At 39.1% G+C, this 24,848-nt stretch overlaps 1 protein-coding gene across 24 annotated transcripts in view; it reads left to right on the top strand.

Annotated features, from left to right (window-relative positions):
* Positions 1–13,247: 13,247 nt before the first annotated feature.
* Positions 13,248–24,848, top strand: part of LOC109872466 (phosphatidylinositol-binding clathrin assembly protein) — a 54,294-nt gene continuing 42,693 nt past the window's right edge. For all 24 annotated transcript variants that reach the window (XR_004206007.1, XM_031808220.1, XM_031808218.1 and 21 more), the window contains exon 1: positions 13,248–13,777. Coding sequence is in view for 23 of the 24 variants with exons in the window: in XM_031808220.1 (XP_031664080.1) it covers positions 13,648–13,777 (130 nt within the window). In the remaining variant the exon portion in view is untranslated. The remainder of the gene's footprint in view (positions 13,778–24,848) is intronic.

Genomic DNA, 24,848 nt, shown 5'->3' with positions numbered 1-24,848 from the left:
ACTCTGAACCAATGACATTAATTTGGGGACAGGTCGAAAAGCATTAAACATGTATGGCAATTTAGCTAGTTAGTGTGAACTTGCTAGCTAATTTGTCCTACTTAGCTAGCTTGCTGTTGCTAGCTAAATTGTCCTGGGATATAAACATTGAGTTATTACTTTACCTGAAATGCACAAGGTCCTGAACTCCGACAATTAATCCACACATAAAACGGCCAACCGAATCGTTTCAAGTCATCTGTCCTCCTTCCAGGCTTTTTCATCTTTGAACTTATATGGTGATCGGCATCTAAACTTTCATAGTATTACCACGACGGCTGGTAAAACAGTTCGTCTTTTGCCCTCCATCACTCTCCTTATTGGTCAAATAGCCCTTACACAGCCTTGAGGTGTGTTTTGAGTCATTGTCCTGTTGAAAAATAAATGATAGTCCCACTAAGCACAAATCAGATGGGATGGTGTATCGCTGCTGAATGCTGTGGTAGCCATGCTGGTTAAGTGTGCCTTGAATTCTAAATAAATCACAGACAGTGTCACCAGCAAAGCACCCCCACACCATCACCTCCTCCTCCATGCTTCACGGTGGGAACCACACATGCAGAGATCATCCGTTCACTTAGTCTTCATCTCACAAAGACACAGCAGTTGAGACCAAAAATCTGTCATTTGGACTCATCAGACCAAAGGACAGATTTCCACCGTTCTTATGTCCATTGCTCGTGTTTCTTGGCCCAAGCAAGTCTCTTCTTCTTATTGGTGTCTTTTTCTTTGCAAATCTGCTTAGAAGGCCAGCATCCCGGAGTCGCCTCTTCACTGTTGAAGTTGAGACTGGTGTTTTGCGGGTACTATTTAATGAAGCTGCCAGTTGAGGACTTGTGAGGCATCTGTTTCTCAAACTAGACACTAATGTACTTGTCCTCTTGCTCGGTTGTGCACCGAGGCATCCTACTCCTCTTTCTGTTCTGGTTAGAGCCTGTTTGCGCCGTTCTGTGAAGGGAGTAGTACACAGCGTTGCACAAGATCTTCAGTTTCTTTGCAATTTCTCACATGGAATAGCCTTCATTTCTCAGAACAAGAATATACTGACGAGTTTCAGAACAAAGTTCTTTGTTTCTGGACATTTTGAGCCTGTAATCGAACCCACAAATGCTGATGCTCCAGATACTCAACTAATCTAAAGAAGGACAGTTTTATTGCTTCTTTAATCAGAACAACAGTTTTCAGCTTTGCTAACATAATTGCAAAAGGGTTTTCTAATGATCAATTAGCCTTTTAAAAGTATAAACTTGGATTAGCTAACACAATGTGCCATTGGAACACAGGAGTGATGGTTGCTGATAATGGGCCTCTGTACGCTTATGTAGATATTCCATTAAAAAAATAGCCGTTTCCAGCTACAATAGTCATTTACAACATTAACAATGTCTACACTGTATTTCTGATCAATTTGATGTTATTTTAATGGACAAAAATGTGCGTTTCTTTAAAAAACAAGGATATTTCTAAGTGACCCCAAACTTTTGAACGGTAGTGTACATCCATTGATTTTTAGGAATATAACTGATAAATGCCTCATGAGCTTAGTTCAACTGTCACACTCCATGAGAACCCAAAATATAATCTTGTTTTTATCCAATGTTTGTAAACAAAGATGTAAACATTGGTTAAAACAATAATTTTGATATCATGGATGGTCAGTCCTTGCATCCATATCTCTGTCCATTCATCTGAGAGTGGTTACATTTCTCCAAGCCAATCCCTAAGCTTTTTACCGGGGCGACTGTTTTGTTATTGTTTCATCTGTGGATTTGCCCTTTAAAAAGCTGCATATTATCAAAGTGTCACCAACTAAAAGGTAAACAATAGGCCTACAGCGAATGCAGCATATGGCATTCATTTTTCACATGTAAATAGCTCTTTTCAGTAGTGCTCAAAGCATACCATTCCATGAGCGCAGCATTTCTTTTTTAACTTGAATCAATGAGCCCAATCAGTCCTCCATGACAACAAAATCATAAACAACAGAGTAGGGCTGGCTAATAAATCTTTCATTCTGGGATTATGCTCAGGTAAAACAATTTGTCTAATCTATACTCCCATATTTCCAAGTCCTATTCTTGAAGATCAAGGTGTATAACATTTATTGGAATGACTGGAATTCTGATAGACTTTGGTTTTTAATGTAAAGATCTAATTTAATAATATTATTATATGTTGTAGAAAGCGATGGGTTAGAAGAAGCCTACACAACCAACACAAAAAGTAAAATTTAACATCCATATATGGCCAGTTATGTAAACTTTAACATTGATTTATCATGCAATAATGTTGTTGAATTGGTAACATACATGTTTGTCTTCTTCTAATGCCTCTTACGGGGAAAGTAATCTAAAAGTAACCGAATGTAATCAGATTACGTTACTGAGTTTGGGTAATTCAAAAGTTACATTACTGATTACAGTTTTGGACAGGTAACTAGTAACTGTACCAGATTACATTTAGAAAGTAATCTACCCAACCCTACTGGCTACATAGAGGGCACAGCATGATCAGAAGTGAGAGGTCACTTGTTCGGGTCAACAGGAAGTATTATTAAAGAGATGCTTTACAATGAAATACAGATAGAGATGTAGTAGTCCAAGAGTTTATGATCCAAGGTCAGTGCTGCAATTCACCTCCTGATGATTATGTTGATTGACCGTGTTAAAATAAAAAAAACACAAGGCTTAAGCATGCTATTGCTTTATCCATCTGTCTCTTGTCTGCAGGTATGTTTTGATGTGAGAGAGGATGCCAACCCCCAGTCCCGTCATCGCCACCTCACCCACTCTTAAAGATAACCTTCGGGCCGACTGGGAGCCCAAGGCTGGTTAGGAGACACCACTAGAGACACTATTATGTAATTGTGATGAACTGAGAGAATATAATGGTATATTATGAATCATTAATCATATGCTGTCTTCCCTGCCCCTCTGTTCTTACCTCTTTCCCTTTCTGTCTTTTACTCTCTCATCACCTATGCTTTCTTCCTCTGTTTTTATAATGTACACCAGATGTGCATTGAAGTACAGATTTAATTTGTATTTATAATATAATATTACAATTATAATATTTATAATGCATGTATTATGTATTTATAACACTTGGACAATGAACTTATTTTCATTCTCTACTGGTTGAAATTAATTCTCTCATTTGATGAAATATTACACCTATCCTGTGTTTATCAGATCAATGCAGATTAAGGAAATTAGATTTGGAGATTAACTGGTTTTAGAGTATTTACATGATGCATAAGAAGTGCAGTGTACTGTTTTTTTATTCTATTTCTTTATATATGAATGACAAATCAGCCTTTAACTAGTCAAATCATGTTTCTAGTCTTTTACATAGTTACAATGTGTAACCATTGATGTCCCTGGACCAGGATTGGTATACACTGTTGAAGTGTATAATTGTAATACATACATAAAGACACTGCATCATTCAAAGACTGGAATTTGATACTCCTGGTATTGGATATGATTGAATCTCAGACATTCATACCTGAACTGCACCTATATTTGCCAAGGTAGAGTACATGATTAGTGAATATATTAAATGTACAGGCTACAATGTGGGGATCTCATGCATGGTAATAACTACATGTATATATGACTTGTGTCCTTGGCACAAAGTTATAATATATTCTACTCAATCCATAGACTTCATTAATGTCATTCAGACTGTTTTGAAGTTGATATAACTGGCTATGATAGCTGAGGTTCTGTAGCTAGGTTCTGAACTAATATGTATACCAAGCGTTTTAGGGTCCATACACAGATCGGCTACATGGCTAGCTACACGTCCATAGGCATAAAAGTATTTTTATCCTCCACTGCGCAATAAGCAAGAAAATAGTTGGCTAGCTACGTTACTTCAGCTGCATTGCATGGCAAATATCAGCAAGGCAAGCCTACAAAATTGTACATTCAATTTGCAGTAAATGCTTTAGCTAGCTAGATTCTTTACATTCACTGTTTCCCAAGATGTCAGCCTGGTTTGCTGGTTGTTTAAGGAGTCCCTAAAACATTAAACAACCAGAATTACAATTTCATACTGATGTCACAACACCCATAAAGCTAGTAATGTTAGCTAGTCAGCTAGCTTGCTAAATAGCGATTTTCGTAAATTAACAAATAAACAATGACAAATAAATATGCATAATCATTTGTCTCTACATTAACTAACATATTCCTCTCAACTGTACCATTTTTGCATGATTCGTTATGACATTATAATTACTTATATTTGCTTCCATCCTAGTATTTTTGTCAGCCATCTTTGCTAAAGAAAGTCTCCAGCCTTGGTGTAACCGATGTGAAATGGCTAGCTAGTTAGCGGTGGTGCGCGCTAATAGCGTTTCAATCGGTGACGTCACTGGCTCAGAGACCCTGAAGTACTGCCGTGGCTTTTGTGGAGCGATATGTGTGCAGAGGGTCCCTGGTTCGAGCCCGGCGAGGGGACGGACTAAAGTTATACTGTTACATTGGGTCGCAGAGAGTCAAATTCGTCATGAGAACCACTCCATATGATTGGTCATCGCCCGCTGGCCCCTGCTGGTGATTTGCATAAAGTTGGGGAATTTAGAACGTATTCACCACTTCCTATGCCACGTTCGTGCCGCCAATGGTCCCTGCTCTCTCCGCTTCTCACCACTTTCCTTCCATTGAAAATGAATGGGAAGCGGTGTTTCACTGCGCGGTACCGCATGCTAGTGTACACGGGGCATTATGGTCTGTCGCCTAGCCATTCAACGTTAAACATTTATTGGTCACTGTTAGCCCTGTACATGTATTGAAAGAGAACCCAGTTAATTTAAAGAGGATAGTCACGGAGAGGAGCAAGTGTGCTATGAACCCATACCGTATTTTACTAACTTCTTTAAAAAAATACAAATAATTCTTAGCATCAACAGTTTGTGTGTGTTATTTTGTGGGTTAGAGCAAGAATAATGCTGTGTGACTTTTAAAAATATAAACGAAATGCATTATCCTAAAACTTGAGGAATCGACTACATAATAACAGCCATGTTAAGTGGAGAAATCATCTAAGGTAATTGCAGATATTGGCCACTAGGTGTCCGCCTAAGTGAATATATTGTTTGTAATGACAAATTGGTTTTGAAACGTTATTCAGGGTTGCATACAATTAATGTGTATGTAAATAACACCTTGGTTTAAATTGTATTGTTTCTTTCAAATACATAGGTGGACTTGATTTACAGATGTGAATGTTTTATAGTTCCTGTGTAGGCAACAGTATTTGTTTTAAATGTAGGTGGTCACTGTTAACAGTTTAGTCTAGTCAGTTGGCTGCATGGGAGTGAAAAGAAAGGCTCATCTGAATTATTTTGTTTTAGAGTTGATATAGCCTATGTGCAGTCAGTGATTCTAAATGATAATGTAAAACGCAGACAAACTAAAGCTAAAAGAAAGAGATGATTAAGATGTATGTTTTTTTCCAAATCCATCAACCAATTGCACATTTCTGAAAGACCTGTTCATTCAATTTGGGAGTTTTTTTTAAGGATGTTTTAAACAGATTTTCAGTCAGCACTCTTTGAATGAACAATGTCTCAGGTTTAATCAAAGTGCATTGTGACAGTCCTTGTACCTGTGGCCCATGTGATTTTTTTTCTTCAGTCAAGGCCACCAAAACGATTTGACTTTAGTGTTTGTGAGACCTATGTAGCCTACTCCCCAAAAAGTTTTAAAAGTGCATTCCTCAATTGAAAGTGAGGTAGAATTATTCTCACCCAATCTGAGATTGAATGATGAAGATACTGTCACACCTGCTCCCACTCCCCCCCCCCCCCCCCCTCCCTGGCGCACCTGTCACCATCGTTATGCGCATCAGCGTTCCATTGGACTCACCTGGACTCCTTCACTTTGTTGATGCCCCCTCTATATATACACGGCACAGCCAAAAGAGGACCCCTCATAGCCTGGTTCCTCTCTTGGTTTCTTCCTAGGTTCTGGCCTTTCTAGGGATTTTTTCCTAGCCACCGTGCTTCTACACCTGGATTGTTGCTGTTTGGGGTTTTAGGCTGGGTTTCTGTACTGCACTTTGAGATATCAGCTGACATAAGAAGGGCTTTATAAATAAATGTGATTTTATGTCTGTTCCTCAGTTTGTTCCACGTGTCAGCATTGGTGTCGTAATGTCATTTTCTTCCCCCTGTCCAGATGCTGTTCTTGTTTTGTTTTATGTCTGTTTATCCATTAAATCTTTACTCCATGTACTTGCTTCTCGTCTCCCAGCGTCTATCCTAACAGATACTGTAAAAAAAAAAAATCAGTTTGGTATGAGTTAATAATGTATTCTACATTTGTCAGCAATTAATTTGATTAAGGTTGCAAAATTCCTGTTAATGTGGCAATATTCCATGAATTTTCAGAAACCATGGTAGTTCATTTTTGGACACTGTGCTATCTAACCTCCAAACAAGCTTCAATGCCATACAACACTCCTTCCGTGGCCTCCAACTGCTCTTAAACGCTAGTAAAACCAAATGCATGCTTTTCAACCGGTCGCTGCCTGCACCTGCATGCCCGACTAGCATCACCACCCTGGATGGTTCCGACCTAGAATATGTGGACGTCTATAAGTACCTAGGTGTCTGGCTAGACTGCAAACTCTCCTTCCAGACTCATATCAAACATCTCCAATCGAAAATCAAATCAAGAGTCGGCTTTCTATTCCGCAACAAAGCCTCCTTCACTCAAGCCGCCAAGCTTACCCTAGTAAAACTGACTATCCTACCGATCCTCGACTTCGGCGATGTCATCTACAAAATGGCTTCCAACACTCTACTCAGCAAACTGGATGCAGTCTATCACAGTGCCATCCGTTTTGTCACTAAAGCACCTTATACTACCCACCACTGCGACTTGTATGCTCTAGTCGGCTGGCCCTCGCTACATATTCGTCGCCAGACCCACTGGCTCCAGGTCATCTACAAGTCTATGCTAGGTAAAGCTCCGCCTTATCTCAGCTCACTGGTCACGATGGCAACACCCATCCGTAGCACGCGCTCCAGCAGGTGTATCTCACTGATCATCCCTAAAGCCAACACCTCATTTGGCCGCCTTTCGTTCCAGTACTCTGCTGCCTGTGACTGGAACGAATTGCAAAAATCGCTGAAGTTGGAGACTTTTATCTCCCTCACCAACTTCAAACATCAGCTATCTGAGCAGCTAACCGATCGCTGCAGCTGTACATAGTCTATTGGTAAATAGCCCACCCTTTTCACCTACCTCATCCCCGTACTGTTTTTATTTATTTACTTTTCTGCTCTTCTGCACACCAATATCTCTACCTGTACATGACCATCTGATCTTTTATCACTCCAGTGTTAATCTGCAAAATTGTAATTATTTGCCTACCTCCTCATGCCTATTGCACACATCGTTTTCTACTGTGTTATTGACTTGTTAATTGTTTACTCCATGTGTAACTCTTTGTTGTATGCTCACACTGCTATGCTTTATCTTGGCCAGGTCGCAGTTGCAAATGAGAACTTGTTCTCAACTAGCCTACCTGGTTAAATAAAGGTGAAATAAAATAAAAAATAAAAAAATAAAAATTTTGGGTGGCAGGTAGCCTAGTGTTTAGAGCATTGGCTCAGTAACCAAAAGGTTGCTGGATCAAATCCCTGAGCTGACAAGGTAAAAATCTGTTGTTCTGCTCCTGAACGAGGCAGTTAACCCACTGTTCCCCGGTAGGCTGTCATTGTAAATAAGAATTTGTTCTTAACTAACTTGCCTAGTTAAATAAAAAAATCTATGAAAACTTTATGAATTTATACTTGCACTTTAGAAAAAATAGAAAAGTATGTAATTCTGATTCATTATGTATGTGTTCATTCAATGCCACATAGCCTGGTTCCTCTCTAGGTTTCTTCCTAGGTTTTGGCCTTTCTAGGGAGTTTTTCCTAGCCACCGTGCTTCTACACCTGCATTGCTCGCTGTTTGGGGTTTTAGGCTGGGTTTCTGTACAGCACTTTGAGATATCAGCTGATGTACGAAGGGCTATATAAATACATTTGATTTGATTTGATTCATGTTGTCCATTAGTTTGTAGTGGATATATCTGTGTCCATATCTCTGTGTCTCACCATGGACAACTTTAGCATTTTAACTACTTATCAACTTCTCATCTACTTACTACTTTTTAGCTACTTTGCAATTGCTTAGCATATTAGCTAACCCTTCCCCTAACCTTAACCCTTTTAGCTAAACTTTCCCTAACCCTAACCCTTTAATTAACCTAAACTTCACCCTAGCCTAGCTAACATTGGCCAGCTAGCTAACGTTAGCCACCTAGCCACCAAGCTAAATTTCATAACATATAAGTTTAGCAAATTTGTAACATACAAAACAAATTGTAATTCGGAACGTATCATACAAAATGAGTAATGGGCATCCATAAATTCAGATATACCATACGAAGCCTAACATATTATACTAAATGGACTGTCCCAAATGTAGCATGTTATCTTCAACATGCACACTTTCTATAATTACATAAGAACGCCTTAACTTTAGGCTATTTACTGTATTTTTTTAATAGAGTAAATTAAATATAATGTAAAAATATACAATTTTGTGGTAGACAACACAACCAAATATCAACATTTAAAGGATATTCAATGCTTGGATAGTTTCATCTGAGCCACTGGCTTAATCCTATTCTTGAACATTTTTTTTTTGGGGGGGGGGTTAGTTGGAGACTTGAATCCAACATATAATGTGTTAACTTGTCGACAAGTTAAAAGGATTTTTAAAATTATTATAATTTTTGTTAGTAAAAGTTTGGACACCTACTCATTCAAGGGGTTTTCTTTATTATTAAGTGTTAAACAAATCAAAATATATTTTATATATGAGATTCTTCAAAGTAGCCACCCTTTGCCTTGATGACAGCTTTGCACACTCTTGGCATTCTCTCAACCAGCTTCATGAGGTAGTCACCTGGAATGCATTGCTTTGTTAAAAGTTAAAAGTTCATTTGTGGAATTTCTTTCCTTCTTATTGCGTTTGAGCCAATCAGTTGTGTTGTGACAAGGTAGGGGTGGTATACAGAAGATAGTATTATTTGGTAAAAGACCAAGTCCTTATTATGGCAAGAACAACTCATATAAGTAAAGAGAAATGACAGTCCATCATTACTTTAAGACATGAAGGTCAGTCAATTCAGAAAATGTCAAGAAATTTGAAAGTGTCTTCAAGTGCAGTCGTGAAATGAGGACCGCCAAAGGAAAGGAAGACCCAGAGTTACCTCTGCTGCAGAGGACAAGTTCATTAGTTACAAGCCTCGGAAATTTCAGCCCAAATAGAGTTCACAGAGTTCAAGTAACAGACACAGCTCAACAACAACTGTTCACAGGAGACTGCGTGAATCAGGCCTTCATGGTTGAATTGCTGCAAAGAAACCACTACTAAAGGACATCCATAATAAGAAGAGACATGCTTGGGCCAAGAAACGCAAGCAATGGACATTAGACTGGTGGAAATCTGTCCTTTGGTCTGATGAGTCCAAATTTGAGATTTTTGGTTCCAACCGCCGTGTCTTTGTGAGACGCAGAGTAGGTGAACGGATGATCTCTGCATGTGTGGTTCCCACCATGAAGCATGGAGGAGGAGGTGTGATGGTGTGGGGGTGCTTTGCTGGTGACACTGTCTGTGATTTATTTAGAATTCAAGGTACACTTAACCAACATGGCTACCACAGTATTCTGCAGCGATACACCATCCCATCTGGTTGGCGCTTAGTGGGACTATCATTTGTTTTTCAACAGGACAATGACCCATCACACATCCAGGCTGTGAAGGGCTATTTTACCAAGGAGAGTGATGGAGTGTTATATTAGATGGCCTGGCCTCCACAATCACCTGACCTCAACCCAGTTCTGAATGTTTGGGATGAGTTGGACCGCAGAGTGAAGGAAAAACAGCCAACAAGTGCTCAGCTCGGGGCGGCAGGGTAGCCTAGTGGTTAGAGCGTTGGACTAGTAACCGGAAGGTTGCGAGTTCAAACCCCGAGCTGACAAGGTACAAATCTGTTGTTCTGCCCCTGAACAGGCAGTTAACCCACTGTTCCTAGGCCGTCATTGAAAATAAGAATTTGCCTGGTTAAATAAAGGTCAAATAAAATAAATAAAAAATATGTGGGAACTCCTTTGAGACTGTTGGAAAAGCATTCCAGCTGAAACTGGTTGAGAGAATGCCAAGAGTGTACAAAGCTGTCATCTTAACTGACTTGCCTGGTTAAATAAAGGTAAAATAAAATAAATAAAAAATATGTGGGAACTCCTTTGAGACTGTTGGAAAAGCATTCCAGCTGAAACTGGTTGAGAGAATGCCAAGAGTGTACAAAGCTGTCATCTTAACTGACTTGCCTGGTTAAATAAAGGTAAAATAAAATAAATAAAAAATATGTGGGAACTCCTTTGAGACTGTTGGAAAAGCATTCCAGCTGAAACTGGTTGAGAGAATGCCAAGAGTGTACAAAGCTGTCATCAAGGCAAGGTGGCTCCTTTAAAGAATCTCAAATATAAAATATGTTTTGATTTGTTTAACAGTTTTTTGGTTACCACATGATTCCATATGTGTCATTTCATAGTTTTGATGTCTTCACTACTATGCTACAATGTAGAAAATAGTTTTAAAAAATAAAGAAAAACCCTTGAATGAGTAGGTGCGTCCAAACTTTTGAATGTTACTGTACATTCATAAGGCTGGATTTTCAGTTAATAAGCTATTTACTGTATCGCAAAAATGAAATTGAATTGTGTTCGGTTGTCAATGCAACCAAATTTCAACATTTGAAGGATATGTATCTTGTGTGCCACTGACTTGGTCTGCCTTGGTCTGCCTTTAATTCCAGTTAGTCTACAAGTTAATAATTGTTATGTTGGATACAAGAATAGGACTATTCTTTAACTTATATTTTAGGTTGAGATGGAGACGTGAATCCAACATATCAATTATTATTTTCTTGAAACTCTACGCCAATACGTACGCCTATACGTATTGTGTATTTTTAATTTAACCCTAGGTTGAATTGAAACAATAGCTGTTGATGACTTTGCAAATGCTACATAGGCCTAAATAGTATCATTGATGATATGACTTATAAAGTATGGTTACATTTAATTTGCTCTGTTAAACCTACTCTTTGGAATGAGTTTGATAGGAACAGTGAATATATTTAGTTATTAAGAGATCTATCAAAAATCATTCTCATGATAGCACATTGGTAATAGTCAGTGTCAAATTTTAAAGCTAAGCTAAGCAGGGTTTGGTTAAAACCCTGGATGGGACACCAAATGAATAGCTGTAGATCGCATGTGTCAAAGTCATTCCATGGAAGGCCAAGTGTCTGCAGGTTTTTGCTCCTCCCTTGTATTTGATTGATTCATTATGTTAACTAATTAGTAAGGAACTCCCCTCATCTGCTTGTCTAGGTCTTAATTGAAAGGAAAAAGCTACAGACACTAGGGCCTCCGTGGAGTGAGTTTGACACCCCTGCTGTAGATAGATCAACTGTTCAGTAGGAGGTGCTGCCAAGTTCCAAATTCAAGGTTTGTTTATGTTGAAAATGGGTTTCAATGACTACATAATCCTGTGGTTGAAATCAAATGTATTTTCCACATAAATTCCAAGTCACAATACGTTGACAAATTTCCTTGAAACAACGTTGATTCAACCAGTTTGTATCCAGGCTATATTGAAAAGAAGTGGAGGACGCTCAACTAATATGAGTCGAGGTGCAACCAAAAAATGTGATCAGAATTTAAAAGGCGCAACACTGGCTTGCCATTAAAAACTCAATGTTTAATTTAAGCAATGTTCAAATATTATTTTTACGTTTGCTTATATTAAACATTGCGTTTCAGGTGAGCGAGAGTTCTGACTTTTCCTTTTCAACAACAAAGATAATGACATGTTAAAATAAAACTTTTTAAAATCTAAAAGATATTCAATCTAGTCACCCCCAAAACCAATTCTTTCTTTGGCCGCCTCTCCTTCCAGTTCTCTGCTGCCAATGACTGGAACGAACTACAAAAATCTCTGAAACTGGAAACACTTATCTCCCTCACTAGCTTTAAGCACCAACTGTCAGAGCAGCTCACAGATTACTGCACCTGTACATAGCCCACCTATAATTTAGCCCAAACAACTACCTCTTTCCCAACTGTATTTAATTTTAATTTATTTATTTATTTTGCTCCTTTGCACCCCATTATTTTTTATTTCTACTTTGCACATTCTTCCATTGCAAAACTACCATTCCAGTATTTTACTTGCTATATTGTACTTACTTTGCCATCATGGCCTTTTTTGCCTCTACCTCCCTTCTCACCTCATTTGCTCACATTGTATATAGACTTGTTTATACTGCATTATTGACTGTATGTTTGTTTTTACTCCATGTGTAACTCTGTGTCGTTTTATCTGTCGAACTGCTTTGCTTTATCTTGGCCAGGTCGCAATTGTAAATGAGAACTTGTTCTCAACTTGCCTACCTGGTTAAATAAAGGTAAAATAAAAAAATAAAAAAATAAAAATGTGGAAACCATGGATATTAAAGGAGAATCAGGGGCAATGCCATGAGAAAATGGAAGGATTAGGACGATATGGGGCATGACCATGTTAATTAATTATAGGCCTACATAAAGATTCAAATAAAAATTATAATAAAAAAGTTATTGCAAAAAACAGTGTCCCTGTGTGAAAAGAATGGAAAGCAAGTGGCCGGGAAATTATAATGGCTGCGAAACTGTCGCCTGCCCATCCATGTTGGCTCAAGTAGGTGACCGAAACAATCAATCAATTGAAGCTTAAGAGCCACAATGGTGTAAACTCAGCAACACCCACATACATTTGGGAGGCTCCCATAGAGATAGATAGAGAACTCATCTTGGATAGGATATGTTTTAGCGTGGACATTGCCATTGAGGGATTCCACTAGTTTAAAGTAGTCAACTGGGTGGGGATTCCTAGAAGTCGGGCGCCAATTAGCCAATGAAGAAAAATAAGAAAATGTACTACTTTAAAATGGAGATAGCCTAAAAGGCGCTGCCCATGCTGTCACAGGCATGCCAATGGCACAGATGCAAAGAGAAGTCATCTATCTATCTCTATGAAGGCTCCAATTCTATGGAGGAATTAGACCCGCCATTTTCCTGAAAACCTCCAGTCCATTTAAACCCAGCAGGGGGAGGCGAAGTAGAAAAGAGCATAGACTTCTTCAGTGAGAACGAAACGAGAGGGGGCGTCAGTGCGAACAAAGTAATTTTAGGGAGAGGAATGAGATGACATTCGGAAATTGAACGGAAGTAAAACACTCTGGGTTTGTATCTTCGTGGTTTTCCGACGTAGACGATACACCCAAACTTCAATTACAGCCTCAAATCAAGTCGTGGATGTGGGGTGCATATTTCACCCTGGGATTTAGCTACACGAGAAACGTTCCTGCCGTCAAAATTTCTCTCCTCTCTTTATTTTGTGTCAGGTGGCTGAACTGTGGAAGCTACAGAGGACAATATCGATTCCACAGGATTTGAAACATTTGTTCTATACTTTATACAAAAGTACGAAGATGTCTGGACAAAGCATTACGGATAGGATAACTGCAGCTCAACACAGTGTAACCGGCTCCGCGGTGTCCAAAACTGTGTGCAAGGCGACCACACATGAAATTATGGGACCAAAAAAGAAACATTTAGATTGTAAGTATTAATATGTCGGTGAGTTGCTACATTGTTGCGTCTGTTCAAGTGTGTGTGTGTGTGTGTGTGTATGTGTGTGTAGTCTATTCCTTTGGTATTGAACTGTGGCTGAGGCCTACAAACCCACATGAAAAAATACTATAGTGCATACTATAGTATATAAATATAGTACTATGGTATAAATGTTGTAGTATTACAATATTTATACACTTGTATTCACTGTAGTATTTACTGCAGTCTTTTTGCAGACATGACGAGTATACTGTAGTGTTTTTGCTTTATTATCTTTGACTTAGAAGTGCGGGCTTTTTCCAGTAGGGAACCTACTGAACAAATACTAAATGTGCACCTTTTTCCATAACCTGTACGTAGGTAGGACTGGAGTCTGAACGGATTGTTCAGAGTTTGCTCTTTTCTGTAACCTGTAGGGAACATAATATAATGGTATATACTTGGCATGAAGGTTTCTCACCCATGGGTGGCACAAATTGGGGAATGGGTGGATTATGCAAATGTAATAGTGTGGTATTACTATAATTTAAAAAACTGAGTGTTTTTGTGGACAATACTGTAGTATTTACTATAGTATTCGTCACTATACTACAAAATTCTACGAGCACTACATGATCGAGGGGTATACTACAGTGTGGAGGTCAAGGGATACTACAGCTTATTACATAATTCTATAGTACACTGTAGTATTATTATTATTTATTTTTACATGTGGGTAGGCTATAATAAGGCAAACACCAGAAAATAACTGCTTATCTCTGAAACAATGCAAGATTTCATAGCATGGTGTAGGGTAATTTTAGTAAAATGCTATCATCTTTACAATGGAAATTAGCGCTGTGCTTGGCATGCAAATAATGTGATTAACTGGATGATGATCAGGTTGTAGCCTAGACTTTGAACTTCAAGAAATGGTCTGACTTCAAATCAAATTTTATTGATCACATACACATATTTAGCAGATGTTATTGTGGGTGTAGCGAAATGCTTGTGTTCCTAGGTCCAACAGTGCAGCAGTATCTATTTTTTTAAAAACTCTTCACAACAATACACACATCTAAAAGTAAAAGAATGGAATTAAGAAATATATAAATATTAGATTGACTAAAATACAGTAGAATAGAATACAGTATATATTGTACCAGTCAAGTTTGGACACACCTACTCATTCCAGGGTTTCTTGATTTGTACTATTTTCTACATTGTATAATAATAGTGAAGACATCAACTATGAAATAACACATGGAATCATGTAGTAAACAAAAAAGTGTTTAACAAATCAAAACCTATTTAAGATTATTCAAAGTAGCCACCCTTTGCCTTGATGACACCTTGTAGTCTGTGATTGTCTGTAGACCCTGCTGCAAACGTCTCTTGTCTGAGCCGTTGAATTGCGACTCGGCTTTGTCTCTGTGTACTGATGTTTTGCCTGTTTGACTGCAATACTAAGAGAATAAATACAACGTTTGTTTTTGGCCATATTCCCAGTCATCTTGCCATGGTTAAATGCGGTGGTTCGTGCTTTCAGTTTTACGAGAATGCTGCCATCTATCCACGGTTTCTGGTTTGGATAGGTTTTAATAGTCAGAGTGTGTACAACATCTCCTATACACTTCCTGATGAACTCAGTCACCGTATCTGTCTATTTGTCAATGTTCTTCTTAGAGGCTACCCAGAACATATCACTGTCGCAGTATATCAGTATATAGTATGTTACAATCCCTGATGTCTCTGGAAGGAGATCCTCGCCCTGAGCTCGTCTACTTTATTATCCTGAGACTGAACATTATCGAGTAATATACTCTGAAGCGGTGGATGGTGTGCACTCCTCCTGATACCTCTTCTCCGCCGGCGGTATTTTGGAGCACCCTCTGGAATAAGTTCAATTGCCCTGGGGGGTGCGAACAAGGATCCAATTTGGGAAAGTCGCATTCCTGGTCATAATGCCGGAGTTACCGCCACTTTGATATCCAAAAGTTATTTCCGGCTGTATGTAATAAAACAAAACATTTTCTGGGAAAATAATGTAAGAAATAACACAAAAAAAACAAAATACTGGAAAGTTGCTTAGGTGCTAGAAGCAGAGCTGCCTTATCTGTCGGTGCCATCTTAGACCTATGAATGATAACCATTATTCTACCAAGAATGATGGTTATTAAAGTGCGATTTATGCAATGATTTAATAAAATAAATCGCTTAACTGCTCCGTGATTTGTTTATGCAGTCTTCTATTGAGATGTCTACCTCTTTATTGTCTTTCAATAGCGACTGTACATGCCTACAGGCAATTTACCGTCCAGTGAGTGTCCCTACGTGATCTTATGCTTAGCATACGTAGATGTTTTCTCCCCTCAGCGTTTTTGGCTGACTCAGTTCTTCACAGGCATTCAATGGGGAACTTCAAGAGAAACAACTTTTAGTGTCGTTGTCTGCAAGATGGTCTGACTACGGATGTTAGACACCCTCTGCACTTCCTGACATTTTACCATTGTTGATTCACAGTTTTCCTTCTCCATTCCTTCTCTGTGTTGGGTTACTCCCGTTCAATGGGTTTTATTTCTGCGCTGACCTCAGTGCCCTAGCATCAGTGCTGATGCAGTTCGACTGCAGGCATCACCAGATCAAGCTGTTCACACCCCGCTGCTTATCTCCCCCCCCCCCCCCCCCATACAATGTTTTGGTGGGGAGAGATGGTGACACCAATTTCCTGTTGGGCACTATTTTTAGCATTGGTTCCAGAATAAGAAATGCCACGTGTGGTGTTTGTTGGGGGGACTTGAAGGGCATGTATGAAACTCTGAGTGAGTGGAGAGGCCATACCTCACTGACTCCTGTGCATAGAAGGCTTCTTGATTGGCTTCTCCTTCATGAGAAGGCTGCTAGAGAGGACCTCTTAAGACCTATTTTGTAGTCTGAGGCTTGCAGGAGCAGAGCAGGAATGTGACAAAGGTTATAGGTATTTCAGGAGGGCTGGTAGCACTTGTGTTGGAGTTTCCTCTCAGACTGAAATAGCAGTGTCGTGTCTAGCTCCCCTCCTGTCTGATTTGTACCCAAGATTTGGCTCCCTCTTAGCTCCTTTGATTTGGGTTGGGTTTCCGGCCAGTGTGCACATTCTTTAGCACAGGCCTGTTAAAGAAACTCCACCAAATAATTTGTTACCAGAGAGAAAGAAAATAGGGAAAGGTCAAACAATTGTCTTTTCCCCGGCTATGAGCCTGCTTTGAACACTGGTCTGCTTTGGTGAGAAATAAGCTCAGAGATGACTGCTCCTGACATTTTGAAAATATAGACAAGCTACCACTTTAGATTCCAGTTTGTTGTAATCAGTGTAACTTATCCACTCAATATTGATGTATCTATTTATAGAGAGAGGAAAAAGACTGCACTTTTATTGCATGTTAGACCATAAATTGTTTTTATGTAAACCCATTTGTCAGTCCCAAAGTGCAAGGTTCAATCGCAAGTGTAGCCTATTTGATGCTTTAGGGACTTTTCATCCACTGTAAATGGGAAGTTTATTTTATTATGTCATTTGACTTGACTTGTTTGGCATCCCAAAACAGGATGTGTGATCATAATGAGGTAATGAAACTATGGTTCCCAACTTCCCACATCATCTGACACCTGGTGACATTTTGGTGAACAATAAAGTTTAAAAAATACCTGTGTATTTATGCCAAGTTCTTTATCATTCGGCAAACACGATGAAAGTTAAACTTTGTTTATTTCCAGAAGGAATTTACTTTGAGATGCAGTATTCTGAAATATTTATTTCTTATTTGACCTCAAGCATAAAACTTGAGACCATAATCCACACACTCTAAACCAAAATGAACTGGAGGAAGTAGATCCCGCAGCCTGAAGTGATGGTAATCAACTCATAGTACCTCAGTGGTCCTAATGATCTGGACACACAGCTATAATCAGTTAACTACTTTTGGGGAGGAAACCTCAACACTGGCTTTCCTATAGTTTCCTTTTATGACAATGCAAATACAGGTCTCAGTTATATTGTTACTACCGTACTGAAACAAGGTTGTCAGAATACTGGGTGTATTAGTCAGACTGAAACTAGGAAGGGTTAGTTTACCTGATAGTCTTACTTTGAAATGTAGGCCTACAATATCTGTATTGTTTTGTACAAGCCTTACTTGTTTTGATTCCTGAACCTATTTTGACAATATGTTAGTTATGAGTGGTTTCAGTTGAATTCAACCACCTCCTACTCAAGGCCCGGAGTGGTTTCAATGCCCCTTTTAAAAAAAAGCATTATTAAGGGCAGAGAGAACCCTTGGTTTACTAAGGAACTTACAAACATCATAAGGGAGCGAAATGCTATGTAGGCTAAAGCAAGAGGGACTGGTTTGGCAGATGATTGAATGGCTTTTAAACGTCTTTGAAATATGGGTGTGGCTATGATCCGCAAATTGAAAGCGGACCACTACCTGAAATCTACTTCACATAATTTAAATAATCCATCTACATTTTGGTAAGTAGTGAAGGGTTTGGAGTGCAAAAAAGATACACAGCTTCCCCCCCAAAATGTGGTAGACACACAGATTGTAACTGAGAGAACCTCTATTCTGAAAGCCTTGAATCAGCATCTTTTAGATGCAGGTAGTTTATTTGAAAAGGTCAAGTATAATTCAGCCCCCTATGAATTTACCTGACACCCCTGTGCAGTCCTTTACCAGGTTCTCCTTTTCATCCTTCTCTGTTTCAGAAGTGTGTAAAGCCCTGAAAGAAATTTATGGAAAAAAATCCCCTGGCCCTGCTGAACTAGACCACCGCTTCCTACACCTAGCTGCAGACATCATTGCGCCCCCTTAACATGTATTTTTAACCTCACACTTGATGTAAAGGAAATCCTGAAGTTATGGAAATCTGCTTTTGTACTGCCTCTCCTGAAAGGGGGAGTTCCTTCACTACTTGACAACTATCAACCTATATCAAAATTGTCTGTACTGTCAAAGCTACTGGAGTCCTTAGTTAGTAGGCAGCTAAAGGCCTACTTCCAAGAAAACAACATCTTAAATGGAATGCAATCAGGTTTTAGGTCTGGCCACAGCAGTTTCAGCAATATTGAAGGTTTTAAATGGCATCCACTGTGCTGTTGATAAGAAGTTACATTGTGTGTCTGTCTATTGATTTGTCAAAGGTTTTTGACACCGTGGACCATGCTGTGTCAGTGCAAAGGTTAAAATGTTGTGGAATTACTGGTCATGCTTTAGATAGGTAATTTATAAACCAATAAAATCGTACACAATGTGTAATGGCGGATGGTTGCAAATGAGTCCATAGAGGTGTGCTCAGGTGTTCCGCAAGGTTCTGTTTTGGGCCCACTGTTGTTCATTTTGTATATCAACAACATTGGGGATCTTATTGAAACAGCGGATGTTCATTTTTATGCAGATGATACTGTTCTTAATTCAAGTGGTAGTAGTTTATCTTTCGCTTTTGAAAATGCCTGAAGAGCATTTAACATCATACAACGGAATCTGTATGATTTAAAGCTGGTTCTAAATTCAGGTAAAACAAAATGCATGTTATTTTCAAATGCCAGGCATGTTAATAATCATGTCATTGCTACATTGACTGGACATACTATAGAGCAAGTTAAAGTGTACAAATATTTGGGTGTGTGGGTTGATGATAAGGTGAGCTTCACTGTGCATGTAGAGAACTTGAGAAGGAAGCTTAAGCTGAAAATAGGTTTTTATTACCGGCATAAGGCTTGTTTATCTTTTGAGGCCAGGAAGGAGCGGGGACGATGTACATTACTGGCGGTTTTATATTTTAGTGATGTTATATATATATATATATATATATATATATATATATATATATATATATATATATATATATGCAGGCCTCAACCACTACCCTGAGAGCACTTGATTCAGTATATCATGCAGCCCTCAGGATCATTACAAATCAAAAACGTCTAACACATCATTGTGATCTCTACAGCGCTGTTGGCTGGTTGTCATTGACAAATATCAATTACGGTTCCATTCTTATTTGCTTCTAACAGTACCAAAAATTAGAACAGGTCATGGTCGTAATAGTTTTAGTTACTTAGCTCCGTGGTCCTGGAATTTTCTCCTGAACATTTTAAAATTCGATGATCTAGTTTCGTTTGTGGAGTTTAAACACTTGATCGATGTATATGTCATAGAAGAGTGTAATTGTTTTTAGGCCAGCAGTTTTTAGTCAACACCTTCGTGCTTTTAATGTAAAATGTTTTAGTTGTACTGTATGTGTGTTTATAGTTTTGTTTAATGTTGTGTTAGTATATGTAAGTTTTGTCTGAAACGTTGTTCCCCCTGCTGCTATTGGACCAGGTCTCTCTTGGAAAAGAGATGTTATCTCAATGAGAAAAACCTGTATAAATAAAGGTCAAATAAAATAAATAAAAATGTGATTATTAACAAAATAGGCAAAAGGTAATTTAAGTACAATGTTAAGTTGTGAGGACTTCTCCTCTCTGTGCATGTGGTAATACTGAGCAAACATGTTCTATTGGATCCAAGCTTGTTCTGGAAGCTCAACTCATGAGTCAATACTTCAACATGATGCGCCCTACAATCAGCAGAGAGTAAAGGGCATGATCCACGCAGGTTTCAAACCACTGCAGTGTTTGGAGAGGAACCTTCTAAATCTCTTTAGTTTTCCAGAGCTCTTTTCTTGTTTGTCATCAGGATTTGAAATGGAGACAACCATATTCAATCAAACTGGTGACCATGTTTCTGTGATAATAAAGTGAGAAATAATATTCTCCTTGCTGAGCAGGTTTGAATTATGTGCATTTGAGTTTTATCATTTGCATGTTGAGCAAGCCTACATGAAACCAAAAGGTGATTGATAAAAGTGATCCACAAGGATAATTGTTACAGCTGGGATTGGTTGAATTGGGCCCTCTCTTTTAGCTGTGGTAATGATAAGTGTAAACGTCCACGTTCATGTGCCATGAAGACGCCATTTCGTTTTTTTCATAGATAGTGTGTATGAATTCAACTCTGAATCACTGAATGTTAAACCTGCTCTTCTTTGCTTGTTTTTTCTCTTTCTTATCATTTGTATATTGCACAATGTGGGACATTAATGATCCCATTAGGTTGCCTAAGCCTACAGCTTGAATGATTTCAAAGTAAAATAATGAAATGATACTGCTGTTTGGCATACAACCTACTGAATATAAGCCTCAATCTATCAACTAACCTGTATAGCCTACATGAAGTTATGAAATAAGGCCTCACCCACTCACACCCAAGGCCTGCAAGCTCATTGACATGTAATGATACACGTGTGAATGTTCTTTCTCATCATCACCTGTGGTTTTGTGTTTAACCTGGTTCACTCATAAATAGGAACTAGCAAAAAAATGACTGGGTTAAAAGCTTTTTCTGGATGGGTTAGTTATGGTAATTTGAATCAATTCTAGTTATAAAATCCACATTTGAGAACAATTTCAGCAGTGTGCACAATCTTCCTTGGTGCAATTTAGCTAATTAGTGACTGAAGTTGATCAATTAAGTAAACAAGGGTGCATGACAAGCTGAGAGTCTCTCCCTGGTGTAGCTAAAATGTAGAGCACATGGGTCCACTGTAACCACTGAGGCAGCAGTATGTTGGTGGGTCATGCGAGTCAGGCCAGAGGACACACTAACACATGTCTGCAGTCTTTGTGCATGAGAGGCTCTGCCCACAGGTTCACCCTGACCCCCCCCCCCCCCCCCCCCCCCCCCCATGGAACGCATGTGACCGCAGTGGCATCGAATGACTGTCCATCAAAGAGTGCTGACACACCACTGAACTGAATAGAGCCCACTGTAACTCTCAAAAAGCCTTTCAGAATCAATATCACGATTCAAAGGCTGCAAACCGGGCACTACCATCCAACCATTATTCTCTAGCCTCAAAAAGCTCCAGTGCCACTATTCAGAGCTAGAATTGACCTTTCATAGATAAACATCAGCAGCCACTCGTCTGCAATGAAGTGAAGTGGGCAGTTTGTCTAAAGTTGTGTTCTTTTCACTCTGCCATTTTAGGGTCATTATTGTGGAGTCACTACAATGTTGTTGATCCAGCCTCTGTTTTCTCCCATCACAGCCATTGAACTCTGTAGCTGTTTTAAAATCACCAATGGTCATGGTCACCAATCAATCATGGTGACATCCCTGAGCAGTTTCATTCCTGTCCTGCAGCTCAGTTCAGAAGGACAACTGTATCTTTGTGACTGTTTGGTTTAATACATAATCCACAGCATAATTATTAACTTGACCATGCATAAAGATATATTCAATGTCTGATTAGTTATTTTTACCCATCTACCAACCACTGCCCTTCTTTATGCAGCTTTAGAGATGTTGTATGGGGGACAGAGGAAGGGTTAGTCATTCAAAAATGTCAACCCCTACTACTTCACACAGAGGGATTTGTTAAGCCAAATGTTACTCCTGAACTAAACCATGGGGCTGAATACTTATGTGACAATTTTTGTTAAGAATTCTATTTTTTTAATTTCCACTTTGACAGAGTATTTTGTGTAGATTGTTGACAAGAAATGACATTTACAATTGCTTCCTCATCTGTCCACTGCTAGATAAAATAAAGAACTAACCTAATTGTATTCACCTGGAACAGTTCCCTTTAGAATTAAAAAAATGAATTTAAATAAATTCTAAAATGGGAAAAATCCTCTCTGAAAATAAATGAACTGAATTGACTCCAACCGTTACTGGTGTTACTGTTCTGCTTTTTCTAGATTTGCTGGAGGAGGCAGAGCCTTCATTCAAAGCTGTACGCTACAGTGCCTTCAAAGTATTCCTACCCCTTGACTTATTCCACATTTTGTTGTTACAGCCTGTTACAGCCTGAGCCAAAATGTATTAAATGTTGTTTTTCTCACCCATCTACACACAATACCCCATAATGACAGTGAAAACATTATTATTATTTTTTTGCAAATGTATTGATAATGAAATACAGACATCTAATTTACATAAGTATTCACACCCGTGAGTCAACACATGTTAGAATTACCTTTGGCAGCGATTACAGCTGTGTCTTTCTGTGTAAGTCTCTAAGAGCTTTGCACACCTGGATTGTACAATATTTGCCCATTTAAAAAAAAAAAACTCTGTCAAGTTGGTTGTTGCTAGACAACCATTTAAGTCTTGCCATAGATTTTCAAGCAGATTTAAATCAAAACTGTAACTAGGCCACTCAGGAACATTGAATGTCGTCTTGGTAAGCAACTAAAGTGTATATTTGGCCTAGTGTTTTAGGCTATTGTCCTGCTGAAAGGTGATTTCTTCTCCCAGTGTCTGTTGGAATGTAGACTGAACCAGGATTTCCTCTAGGATCTTGCCTGTGCTTAGCTCCTTTCCATTTCTTTTTATCCTGAAAAATTCCCTTGTCCTTGCCATTGACAAGTAATACATGAGTATTCAATATTCCCAGGTAAGAAGTTTTAGGTTGTAGTTATTATAGGACTTTCTCTCTAAACCATTTGTATTTCATATACCTTGGACTAGTGGATGTTCTTATAGGCACTTTAGTATTGCCAGTGTAACAGTATAGCTTCCGTCACTCAACTCGCCCCTACCTGGGCTCGAACAAGGAACACATCGACAACAGCCACCCTCGAAGCATCGTTACCCATGCAGAGCAAGGGGAACAACCACTCCCAAGTCTCAGAGCGAGTGATGTTTGAAACGCTATTAGCGCGCACCCCGCTAACTAGCTAGCCATTTCACATCGGTTACACCAGCCTAATCTCGGGAGTTGATGGGCTTGAAGTCATAAACAGCACAATGCTTGAAGCACAGCAAAGAGCTGCTGGCAAAACGCACGAAAGTGCTGTTTGAATGAATGCTTACGAGCCTGCTGCTGCCTACCACCGCTGTCAGACTTCTCTATCAAATCATAGACTTAGTTATAACATAATAACACACAGAAATACGAGCCTTGGGTCATTAATATGGTCGAATCCGGAAACTTTCAGTGAAATACGGAACCCTTCCGTATTTTATCTAACTGGTGGCATCCATAAGTCTAAATATTCCTGTTACATTGCACAACCTTCAATGTCATGTCATAATTCTGTAAAATTCTGGCAAATTAGGGGGCCCAAACTGTTGCATATACCCTGACTCTGCGTGCAATGAACACAGGAGAAGTGGCACAATTTCACCTGGTTAATATTGCCTGCTAGCCTGGATTTCTTTTAGCTAAATATTCAGGTTTCCACTGTTGTGTCATCAGCAAACTTAATGATGGTGTTAGTCGTGCTTGGCCACGTAGTCGTGAGTGAACAGGAAGTACAGGAGGGGACTGAGCACGCCCCCCTGAGGGGCCCACGTGTTGATGTGTTGTTGCCCACACTTAGGCTGCCCCATGGTGGTGTCAGGAAGTCCAGGATCCAGTTGCAGAGGGTCTGTGTTTCGTCCCAGGGTCTTTAGCTTAGTGATGAGTTTTGAGGGCACTATGGTGTTGAACGCTGAGCTGTAGTCGTTGAACAGCATTCTCATGTCGGTGTTCTTTTTGGAATTGTTTTGATTAATTAATGCTTCCCAATATTTCCAAACTTGAATTATTATAATCTTTTAAACCGTTTTGTTATGCTGAGCCTATTGGAAATGTTTGCCAAAGCCATCAATGTGTTCCTTGCATGTTTTGGGCCTTGAAATCTGGTGTGTTTATTAAGAAGGAACTCTCAAAGGAATGCGAGCTACGGAAATGCTTCGACCATTGCATTCCGATCGTTGCTCCAGAGTTCATGTTTAGTTCATTTGAATGCTTTTAGTTCATGTCAGCTGCACTGGCCATGTCATCACTAGTAGCCTGTAATGGCTATTAAATGCCCTAATGTATGTTAAGGGAACGTTAGCATTGGTCCATAAAACACAGGAAAATCAAGTGAATACCACACCACCCAACATTTTTCACATTTACATTTTAGTCATTTAGCAGATGCTCTTATCCAGAATGCCTTGCCCACAACTCTGGTGTTGCAAGTGCAAACTGAGCCACCCAACATGACCTATGTACAAGC

This window comes from Oncorhynchus kisutch, linkage group LG28 (assembly GCF_002021735.2).
Source record: "Oncorhynchus kisutch isolate 150728-3 linkage group LG28, Okis_V2, whole genome shotgun sequence".
NCBI classification, from domain to species: Eukaryota; Metazoa; Chordata; class Actinopteri; order Salmoniformes; family Salmonidae; genus Oncorhynchus; species Oncorhynchus kisutch.
Note: the sequence above shows the minus strand (reverse complement) of the source record. Positions and strands in the feature narration are given on the sequence as shown.